We start from the raw sequence: 12013 nt of genomic DNA, 5'->3' as shown, positions 1-12013 counted from the left end.
AATAATTAAACACTTTAAATTATATTTTCCGTTTTCAGTTGAGAAATGCTCACTCGAAAAACATTTCATGCTTTCCGGAGCATTTCGGGTCCACCGAAGAAGTCCGTGTAAGTTGGCCATTGCTTACTGGAAAACGCTTAATTTTAAAAAATTTTTCCAGCGAGCTCCCGAAATACGACTTAGTCATCGTCGGTGGTGGAATCGTGGGATGTGCAACTGCCCGTCAACTTCTCATCGAAAAACCAAATCTGAAAATTGCTCTTGTCGAAAAAGAGAAAGAATTAGCTGTCCATCAAAGTGGACATAATTCCGGTGTGATTCACGCAGGAATCTACTACACTCCAGGGAGTCTGAAAGCAAAATTGTGCGTTGAAGGACTAGACTTGTCATATGAGTTTTTTGACAAGGAGAAAATACCATATAAGAAGACTGGAAAGTTGATTGTGGCTGTAGAACAAGAAGAGGTTCCAAGATTAGACGTAGGTGTTCTCAATAGTACTATATTCAAAAAATAATATTCTTCATGCTCTATTCGCTCGTGCCCAAACCAACGGATGTCGTGACATCGAGATGATCGACTCCAAGCGAATCACTGATATCGAGCCTCACTGTAAAGGTCTCAAAGCCTTATGGAGCCCTCACACTGGAATTGTCGATTGGGGATATGTCACCAAGAAGTTTGGAGAAGATTTTGAGAAGCGAGGAGGGAAGATTTACACGAGTTATCCATTGGAAAAAATTGAGGATAATTTGAAAGATTCGAATTACCCGATTCGGGTGTCAAGTGATCCATCTTATGCTGATTTTGAAACCAAAAATCTTATCACATGTGCCGGACTGCAATCCGATAGAGTTGCGGCTTTATCAGGCTGCTCCACAGATCCAAAAATCGTCCCGTTCCGTGGAGAGTATCTTTTGCTAAAACCAGAAAAAAGGCATCTTGTTAAAACGAACATATACCCAGTGCCAGATCCTCGATTCCCATTCCTTGGCGTGCATTTTACACCGAGAATGAACGGAGATATTTGGTTGGGACCAAATGCAGTGTTAGCTTATAAAAGAGAAGGATACTCGTATTTCAGTATCTCCCCCTCTGATTTATTGGAGTCATTGAGCTACAGGTAATAAGAAAAAAATCGTGAATTTTTGAAACTAAAATTTACAGTGGAATGCAAAAATTGGTCAAAAAACACTTCACATTTGGCATCAAAGAGCTGTATCGTGGAATATGGATTGCAGCTCAAGTGAAACAGTTACAGCGATTTATTCCAGAATTGAAATATAGTGATGTGACCAGGTAAATTTTCGATGAAGCACGATTTTTAAATGATTTCCTTTCAGAGGACCATCTGGAGTGCGTGCCCAGGCAATGGATAGTGCTGGAAACTTGGTGGACGACTTCGTTTTTGACAGCGGAACTGGAAAGCTGTCCTCTCTCATCATGCACGTTAGAAACGCACCATCTCCAGCAGCCACGTCATCTCTGGCTATTGCGAAAATGATCACTTCTGAAGCTATAACCAGATTCAAACTTTAGATGTTTATGTATTTTGAAATTGACATGTTTATTTTTAGTTGCCAATGTTTATGATTCTCTTTTTATGGTATTATATAAATATTCATATTTAAGCTTCAGGAAGAGACCCTGACTGGAGATCCAGACTTGGTTTTTGATCAATATTCCGCCTATCGCGAGCAAATCTTCTATAATTGAGAGCAATAATTGGCATATATTTTTTGGATCTAGAAGCTAGCCGCTGCTCAAAAATGATTTATTTTACAGAAAAAAAATAATGAAAAACACAAAAAATTGATTAAAAGTCATTCCCTTCCGATGTAGTCGTACTTGTTGGAATCGCGCTGGAGTTCCTCGTTTTGTCCCTTTTTGTTTCAGTCGATGACGAACCGATTTGGGAGCAGATGATGACGTTGATAGTTTTTTCGAAGAAACTGAAATAATTTTTATAGATTTCAAGTTCCCACTTCTCCTCGTTTTCTCACTATACCTCCGACACAAAATTTGGAACTTACCTGTAAAAATTGGTTTAGGAATTCGGACTTTCTGAAAGTTTTTTACCTTTTTAAAGTACAGTAGCAATGCTACCTCCAGAATAGACCAAAACTTCTATTTCTAGCTTCCGACATTTGTCTCCCGGCCATTTTTCCAATTTTTCTGCAAATAACAAGCGAAATACTTGCTGGTACAGTATTCCAGTATGTTCTTGTAGGTTAAATAATAATTTACGGACAAAAATTGCAACGAAATGCAAAAAACGATGAAAAATACCCAATATAGGTGAAAGAACTTCGAAAAAAGAAAAAACAAGAATTTTTTTGCGATTGTTCAATTGTGAACCTTTTATGGGGCCAGTTAGTAAGATACACATTTTGCTCGCGAATGGTCATTTGTAGAACCACTAGTTCGTGGCAGGTGAGTAATTGGGTTGTTTATAGCTCTTCATCTGTAATTGGTCAGTCACGAATCACCTGTGGGTGGTTCGAACCCCACTGTGGTAAATCTTTTTTTTTGGTTTTTTCAAGACGAATTTTCGATATCCATTTTGGTCCCCTGAATAACAAATTATACTTATTTCATGAATTCCCGACGTTTTCAAAGTGAAAAAGAAGGTGTTTGAAATTTTGAAGAAATGTTGAAATAGTGTTTTTTCGACTTGTCCTATTGCCCAAAAGCAAAACTTTCGACTCTCGGAATTGCTCCGTCTTGCTCTTTTTTGAGTGGAACACCACCAAATCTATCACCCAAATGAGCTTTACATATTCCTGTGTATTCTTTTTACCCAATTGTTATTACTTTTCGATAACTTTGTGTTGAAAACCTCTAAACAAGTCGGAAAATAAAACTTTTGTAAATCCTAAAATTTGCTGGAAAACGGACAAAAATGTATAAGTGTAAAAAAACATTTGCTAAACACGGTAGTTCGGCCAGAGTACCGATTTTTGCATATCAGCATAATAACTGGAATTCATTTGTTTTTGGTTTCGCATAGAACACTCTTGGTATTGAAACGATTTTATACAGTCAAAAATAACCAGATAAACCAGTATTTGGGCAAAAAAATCATATTCGGAACTGAATGGCAAACCCTGTATTGTTAATTAAGTCGATTCCGGCAAGTTCTCAAACACAGTAAGCTCCTCCAGACGGTGCACACCCAGAATCACAATGGCTGGGCGATCGTCCTAATTGGTGTACACGGACATTGGCCCAAGCCACACCAGCACCAGCTCGGCACTCTTGAATGTCAGCGACGGCACGCCAACAGTTGGTTGTTGGATCGTAGCATTCAACGGTGTTCAGGTATCTGAAAACTTTGTTTTGAAGTGAATATACCGTAAAACTTGTGATAGGAAAACCCCCGAACTATTAACTTAGAGTCAATTTATCTATATTCTTGTGAAAGATATGAATAAGTTGTCAACTGATAAATTTTTTATCATACCAGTCGATTTCCGCCGCCTTTCGGCAGCTACAATCTCCTGGCTTCACTAAAAACGTTTGAATCTCCAAATCGGAGAGAATCAGAAGAGGAAGTTTTAGTTGATTGTGTTGTCAACTTTCATAAACTGGAGTGACAGTCTGCTTCTGTGCCTTCGGGGCTAAACCTTCTGGCTCCCGCTTACAACAGCCTTAACCGATTGAGTTTGGGCTTGGACAGATATATCAGAAATGTAGATCAGAAATGTGTCTTAGTTGATACACGAACTGTTCAACATTTCCAAATTTTTAGAACTAATAATTTTCCTGAATTCCCGAATATCTTGAAATTTAACAACCTATAATTTTTTCAGAAGTTTCGAAATTCAGGAGTCCTGAATTTTCGGAACTGCGATTCTAGAACTCAAACATTTTTCTATTAAAATACTTCATTTCAGAACTCATAATTTCTGAAATTTCGTATTTTTGAGTTTCCGTATTTCCGACTTTCTGAGATTCTACTTCACAAATTCCCAAAATTAAACATTTTAACACGAATCAGATTTTCAGAATTTACTCTAAAACACATTTCTGGGTTTTTGATTCACAAAGTTTATGAATTTCCGAATTTTCTAAATTCCGAACTTGGGCTTTCTGATATTCTGAACTTCTGAGTTTCTGGTTTTTCTGGTTTTTTGCTTTCGAGATTTTTTATTTTCAAAATTTTTTTTAAAAAACTTTCAAAATTTTTAATTTCGTAATATTCCGAATATCTGAATTTTTATACTTCTGGATTTCCGAAACATTGGACATTTGAATTCTCTGATTTTCAAACTTCAAAATTTCCGAATTTTCAAATCTCGGATTTTCGAGTTCCCGTTTTTTCAATTTTCCGAATTCCTGAATTAGAATTTTAGAATTTCAGAGTGAAACCAAAATGTTTGAAGCATAGGAATGGTTAGAAATTTCGCATTTTCGAAAAAAATAATCAAATTTCGTGAATCAGAATCTCCGAAATTCAGTTTTTGAGAAGTTAGGGGATTCAGAAAGTCAGAATTTTAAAGTTTACTGAACTTTTTCTTTCTCTCTTCTTTCAAAGCTAAGACTAAATAATTATTTTCACAAAATCACCTTTTTATCAGATATAGTGTGAATAAGAAAAAAAATAGAGGGGTTGGACGGAAGTGACGTGAAAATAATTTTCTAAAGACTGTAGGAATGGTGTAACGTCTCCAGATGACGTCAGAAACAAAATTTCAAAATGAAAAATAGACGGGCAACATCTCGCTGCTATTTCTGATCATCTGTGAAAATTTGAGAATTTTTGGTCTACTGGGGACTTCGCTAGGGTCGTGGAACCGGGAACAAACGGACACACAGACAGAATTTGGTGATTGTTAATACTATAATGCTATATTAACTTAATAGTAAAGATTATCAAAAACATTTTGTCAGATAACACATTTCTGATATCTCTAATTGTAAGAGGAGCCCAGATAAATAAGCTCGCAGTTAACAGTGTGGGGGCTTCTATTACAGGTTTTACTGTATCAAAATTCTTCCCAAAATGTTCTCAATGATCATTTATTATTCTAGATACCGTAAAACCAACCTACCGTACTCTAATAAAAGCCCAGCCGACCCGTCACCTTTTAGCTTAATTATCTCGGTTCCTTCAGGAGAAGTCAAAAAACTTTTAACTGACAAATTGTTTATCATGATTCTACCAATTTTAATCAGTTGTTACATTTTTGATATCTTATAGGAGCCGAGATAATGGAGCTCAAAGTTGAAAGTGCGGGGGCCCTTCTATTACAGGTCTTACAGTATCCAAATTAAATACATCTTTGATTACCTGGAGCCATCATGCCCTCCAATTGCATACACCTTCCCTCCCAGTGCAGCTACACCAACTCCTCCTCTTGGACTTGACATATTCGCTAGAGCCTGCCACTTATCAATATCCGCATCATATCTTTCACAAGTTGCTAGCGGAGCATTGTCGTCAAATCCACCAATTGCGTACAAGTAACCATCTAGCACGCATACTCCAGATCCAGCTCTTCGACATTGCATTTTGGCAATCGACTTCCATTTATCAACTAATGGGTCGTATTTCTCACAGGTGTCTAATGAAGATGTTCCATCATTTCCTCCTATCGCAAACAAGTGTTTGTCGAGAACAGCCACGCCGACTCCTCCTCTTTGTGATTCCATATCTGCTACTTCACTCCATTCATCTGAATCAATATCATATCGTTCTACTGTCCTGTAGCATGTTCGATCATCTAGTCCTCCAACTGCGAAAATTGCCGAACCAATCGAAGCAACTGCTATCCCTCTTCTGGCAGTTTTCATAGAAGCTATTCTCTTCCATTGATTTGTGGAAGGCCGGAATGCTTCTGCTGTTGCCAGATGAGATTCTCCGTCGTGACCTCCGATTGCATACAGATTGCCTTGGGCGCTCACCACTCCAACATGTCGCCTTTTTGACATCATATCAGGCACTGCGAACCATTGATTCTTCCTCCAATCGTAGGCTTCCACACTACTAAAAGGGCCACCAGCTGTACCACGGCCTCCAGCACAGAAAATTATTCCAGCCACTGACTTTCGAATTTTAGATGGAGCAGGGCTGAGAGAGTTCAGCACAGGGAACGTTGTGGTCAATGACAGAATAGAATCCGACAAAGTTGACGCTGAATATTCTTGGGTGGTCTCATAATTATGGTCTTTTTGGGGAGCTTGTTTTCTGGATGTTTGAGACTGCATTGCATCAAACAAAGCGGTCGAAATGATATCCCTGCACTCCCGATTCTCCTTTATATACCAATGGGGTTTTATGACATCACATAAATAATTCCACTCAACCAAATGAAGTCTCATTGTTTCGAATAATTCAGGAAGGTATTGTAATCGATCCGCTGGGTCCGCCTCTATCCAGTGGGTGATGGACTCAAAAACGCATTCTTCTTCGCGAATGTTTAGATCTGATCGATTCAGAAGACGTTTCAAATGAAGAAAAGACATTGACTTGAAACCAGTACTCCGACGAATGCATTCAAATTGGTCTGCGGCAAAATCATCAGTGGAGGAGATCAGCGTGGTACAATTGTAAGTTTCAGCAAAATTATGAAGGGCGAGGCAGTTATTAGAAGTGATCTTTGTTGTGAGATATTCCTGACAGGCTCCAATAATGACGTCCATCTAAGAATTAAGTTAAATTTGAAAAAGTTCGAAAAATTTTTAATTTTGAAGAAGGACTCCAACCGAGAATTTTTATTGCACCAATGTCTTTGTGTGATTTTTGTTACGTTCGAACTTTTTCAAAAAAGAATTTTTTCGATCGGTGCCGAGAATCACACACTCCGGTTTCAGCTGAGGAATAGAGTGGCCCAACTGTCTCAAAATGATTTTTCGATTTTTCTAGGCCACCCTAACTGATGGTGCAGAAATTGTCTAACATGCACCTGGTGTGTTTTCGAGGTCATTTCTCGTTGTGGGCCTAGCTTTTGCAAGTCTAGTTTTCTAGGCCATTAACTTTTATAGCCTAACGATGACCTGGTATTTCCCTTGTGGATTTTCTAGGCCATTGTAGCAAGGTGGCCTAACTTTTGCAAGTTGAGTTTTCTGGGTCATCATGGTTTAATGACCTGATATTTTAGTAATCACCTGATATTTACATGGTGTGTTTTCTAGACCATTTTAATATGGTGGTCTAGAAAACTCAACATGTGAAAGTTAGGCTACCATAAATATCCGGAAAATCGACATTCAAGAAAAAGCGTCCTGATGCTGTGGCATAGGTTTCTCAAAGCGCGGGAACTCAAATCCTCGTCCCTATTTGCCATTTTTTTGTTTTCAACTGAGTTTTTCTGGAATTAGAAAAATAGATCTTTTCGAGCATTTTCATGCAATAACAATTGTTGGTCGGAGTCCCCCTTTCAGAAATGTTGAGAAAATAGAGTTTTTGATTCATACCATAATTATTCTTATAGAAACCCGCCTTGTCAACATTTTTCTTGATTCCAATGCAAGATATCAAAAATGTGTTATCTGATAAATTGTTTTTTATATTATGATAAATAATTTTTCAATTGACAAATTTCCGATATCTTTCACAGAAATCGAGATAATTGAGCTCAAAGTTGATCGATTGGGTGAGTTTTATAAGATGAAATACAGTTAATGCCATATGACAAACTTTTAATACTCACCTGAAAAATTGTAGCCGTAAATATGAGTTGATGAACATTGGTAATAGTTATCGCAATCTTATCAGTGTAGATGTAGTTTATCAATGTTTCCATAGATTCTCTGGGTATATCCTGAAAATCTTTAAAATTGTATTGCTCTTTCAAAATCATTCCCTCACTTGTAACTCTATCGTAACTTTTTTCATTTCCACCATCCTATTAGAAAACATTGCTTTGAAATAGGGACTTGCTGCTGCCAATATATATCGATGAGCACGAATTACAGATCCTTCTACAATAAATTCCACATCACACAGCTCCTCATCTTCTCGAAGGATTTGCATTTGTCTCATGATTTCAGCCGGCTGCTTCTGATTCTCATACTCCACTCGACTGCCTCCACTGTTTGAGACCACTAGAAATTTATCCATTTGGCATTATTAGAAATTGACTCAAGAATGAAACTAACGTTCAAATTCATCAAATGGCACAACTTTAACTCGCTTTACCGTAAGATCCGGGTGCTCTTCTATATCGGTTATGAATTTCTCACCATGGTCTACTCGAACTTGCTGGACTGTCGGGAATGAGCCTGAAAATGCAAAACTAATTACTAAGTTACCGTGAAACCTCTAATAGAAGGGCCCCAAAAAATTTAGTTTGAACCAATTCATTTAGTTTGAAAAAAATTTCAGTTTAAACCAACTTATCCTGGTTCCTGTCAAAGTTATAAAAAGTGTTCAACTAATAAATTGTTTATTATAAAATCACACAAATTTTATCAGTTGACACATTTTTGATATCTTGCATGGGAGCCAAGAAAAATTAGTTCAAACTCGACCGTGTGGGGCCCTTCTATTACAGATTTTACGTTATTTGGAGATTACCGTATTCCCTCTAATAGAAACCCACCGAGACCGTTACCTTTGAGCTCAATTATTATATCTCAAATCCAAATTGGAACTATTCGTTAAAACTCACCAAAAATAGCTCTAGCGTAGACTGGCATATGATAGGTTGTGTTATACGAGGTGGATATTTGATTCGGCTGAAAAAATGAAACATGAACTTTTTTCAAACAAAAAAAGAAAGATTTAAATTTCAGTAAACATATACACACACATATGAAAAAAGTATGTTCTGATAAGAAAACGAAGAAAAAACAAAGAACTGATGGTTGGGCAGAAATTGGACATTGCTCCCTAAAATCGCGTGAGATAGATGCATGAAGCAAAGAGTTTTAGATTTTACAAGATGTTGTTTGAAAGGGTTTCATATAGACTCTCAATAATTTGGAAAGAGAGAGAGAGAGAGAGAGAGAGAGAGAGAGAGGGGGAGAGAGAAATATTGTGTGGGTGGGAGAGAAAAATATAAGGGTAAGGTACAATTGAGGCTTCATATATTTTGGGGCTCCGATCAGAAAAGTTTATGTATTTTTTTGCATTGAAATCTTTCCAAAGTTGTGTATTTTTGTAAAATTCTTTTGGAAAAATGTTTTAAAAAAATCCTGAATCACCGAAAGACGCCATTAAGAAAAAGAGGAGGGAGAAATCTAGGCCAACAATTTTCCAGTTTTTTTTGATGGCCTAACTTTTACAAGTTAAGTTTTCTGAATATCAGGCTATACTAAGCCATTTACCATGATGACCTAGATTCAACAGGCCACCACATTAGAATATTCAACAGGCCACCACATTAGAATGGCCTAGAAAAGACAATTTCTGGACTGTCAAAATACCAGGCCATTTCTAGGCCATAAAAGTTGGCCGCCTAGAAAACTCAACTCATAAAGGTAAGGCTACCATGCGAAATGGCCTAGAAAACACACCAGGTGCATGTTAGTTTTTTCTGGACCATCAAGTACGATGGCCTAGGAAAATCATGTTGAGAAGGTAAAACAATATAAATAAGGTATATATAATTCAAGGATTGGTCATTTTTCAGTTAACCCAGTTCTTCTTTCACTGGAATATAAATAAATCAGTAGCTGTATAGTCTGATTGATCACATATCCTAAAACTTTGAAAAGCAAAACTGAACATAAATGTCCTCAAATCCCAACTCTGCTAATCGCGAAATGCCACTGAAAAGCCGTCTAGTTGTTCTTTCCCAACCTTGAATCGCATTGTTGTGAAACGTCTTTTTTGTCCTCTTCACAGGCATCATCATCATCATGACCCCCCTTGAAAATGAATCGAACAAGGTTAACAATGGAAGAATGATGGAGAGAAAAAAGGAGGAAAGAATTATTATGAACACAGGGGAAAAAGAAAAAAAAGAATTGGCATGAAGATAGTACTTTTGTTTGAAAAAAGTGTACGTTGAGGTATGTGTAATGGTAGGTCGAAAAGAAGAAAAGAAAATTATAGAGAAAGAGAGATTTAGATGGTCAGATAAGAAACATATGGAGAAAATCTATTCTAAAAAGGAATACCGTAAAACCTGTATTAGAAGGGCCGGCTCTTCTATCGCTTCAAGGTACCTTCGGAGGGCTCTTCTTTTACAGGCGCCCTTCTATTTTTCAAGCCTCTCTTGGAAAACCGTTCTATTTGAGGGGCTTTTCTATTAAAGGGGCCCTTCTGATACAGGTTTTACGGTATGTGCTACTTTTCCAAAACATTGAGAAGATCCAGAATGTGCTGGAATATAGTATACCTTAGAAAACACAACTTTGGTGAGAGATTCGAAAAAAGAAGAGATTTAGACAGCTGAAGAAGACTCTGAAGATTTCAAAGTGAAAACAAAAAGAAGAGGAAAGTGAAGCCCATACATATACATCACAAGAATACATTATTCCAGAAAAAACTCGTTTCGAAAACCAAAAGAAGTATTCGAGTAGTAGAGTGGTGGGGTTAGAGTGGTTGGATGGAAAAAAATTCCGATGGAAAGAGAGTGAAGTGGAATGGGTTCGAAATTCCTCTCGGTTTTTGGAAATGTCATGGGAGTTATGGAAAATGAATCTTGAGAATAAATTTTTGCTTTGACTCAAGAAGAAGCTTAAACCTCAAAGTTCTAATGTATTCAGTAAACCCTATAATAGAAGAGCTCTTAATTTTTAACTTTGCGCCATTTTTTCTCTGTTCCTGTGAGTGATATAAAATATTGTCAACTAATAAACTGTTTATCATAAATTCAGAAATATTTTGTCAATTAACACATTTTGGATATCTTCACAGAAACCGAGATAAATTAGCTCAAACTTAACATTGGGGAAGCCCTTCTATTACAGGTTTTAGGGTACTTGGACCCGAACGGCAGACTGCTTCTCCCGATAGCCTTGAGCAATACGGAAAAAGGAGAAGAAAGGAGTAAAAAATAAAAAGAAAACAGAGAAAATTATATATCCAAGCGCTAACTAACTAGTAAGAAACACAAAAAATGAGTAAGAAAACACAGAGAAAAACATGAGAGGAATAGGAAGTGGGTCCATATATAGAGCCCTCGAAAAGAAAATATCAAGATTTTCTCGGATACACAGACATAGGCACAGAAAAGAAAAAGAGGCGGCTCACGAATATTTTTAGGAGGGGTGAAAAAAGAGAAAGCAAAAAAAGGATAGATGGTGTTTAAAGAAATGGGACAGAGAGTAAAAAGGGTTCTCATTCCAATTCTGGGAAGAAGAGAAGAGGGAGGGATTAAGTGAGGTGCTCTTCTGGAACGGAGAAGAAGAGAATGATGGATGAGAGTTGACATTTTGGGAGTGAAAGAAATTCTAGAAGTCTTTGAAAATTCTTCCGAAAGAGTAATGTTCAAGCTGAATCTTCGGTAAACGTGAAGTATATTATTTTGAGTCTGGCAAACTAGCAGGATGTTTCTGCAAAAATTTCCAAATATTTAAAAAATTGAATTTATAAGACTATGAAACTGTAAAACCTGTAATAGAATGTCCCTCTAACTTTCAAGTTTTAGCCAATTTATCTCAATCCCAGTAAAAGATATTAAAAAGTTATCAACTGATAAATATTTATCATAACAACATGAGTGTTTTGTCAGTTGAAAAATTTTTGATAACTTTCATAAGAGCTAAGAAAAAATGGCTCAAAATGTGGACCCTTTCTAATATATGTTTCAAAAAAAACAAAAGTTAGCTGCATATTTGTAAAATTCCGGGCCGGCCCGCCAAAGCCCGGGCCCGGGCCGGGCCGGGCCTGAGGAAATTTTCAAGGCCCGGTGGCAAAAATTCTGAATTTTTGAGCCAAATTTTGAGCTCTCAATATAATTTATTCCATTTTTTTTCGTATTTCGGATTGTTTGTCTGTCTGATCAAAAAAGACCGAAAAACTCGAAAAAAAATTTTTTGGTCGAAAAAAATCACATAAGGGTCCCCCCTTATGTGTTTTTTGAAAATTTCGAAACTAGTGAAATGACGGGCCCGCCGGGC

General features: G+C 37.1%; 2 protein-coding genes across 2 annotated transcripts; one reads left to right on the top strand and one right to left on the bottom strand.

Annotated features, from left to right (window-relative positions):
* Positions 1 to 45: 45 nt before the first annotated feature.
* Positions 46 to 1537, top strand: CBG06643 (the record flags this gene model as incomplete). Its single annotated transcript, XM_045237240.1, has 5 exons — positions 46 to 107; positions 161 to 479; positions 526 to 1121; positions 1166 to 1297; positions 1342 to 1537. The coding sequence occupies 5 exons, from the start codon at positions 46 to 48 to the stop codon at positions 1535 to 1537; spliced, it is 1305 nt and encodes a 434-aa protein (XP_045100803.1).
* Positions 1538 to 3139: 1602 nt separating this feature from the next.
* Cbr-kel-8 lies at positions 3140 to 8641 on the bottom strand (the record flags this gene model as incomplete). The annotated part of the gene is made up of 6 exons (XM_002647510.2): positions 3140 to 3323; positions 5292 to 6643; positions 7654 to 7764; positions 7812 to 8047; positions 8102 to 8224; positions 8614 to 8641. The coding sequence occupies 6 exons, from the start codon at positions 8639 to 8641 to the stop codon at positions 3140 to 3142; spliced, it is 2034 nt and encodes a 677-aa protein (XP_002647556.2).
* Between the last annotated feature and the right edge of the window lie 3372 nt (positions 8642 to 12013).

This window comes from Caenorhabditis briggsae (genome assembly GCF_000004555.2).
Source record: "Caenorhabditis briggsae complete genome, chrV, whole genome shotgun sequence".
NCBI classification, from domain to species: domain Eukaryota; kingdom Metazoa; phylum Nematoda; class Chromadorea; order Rhabditida; family Rhabditidae; genus Caenorhabditis; species Caenorhabditis briggsae.
Note: the sequence above shows the minus strand (reverse complement) of the source record. Positions and strands in the feature narration are given on the sequence as shown.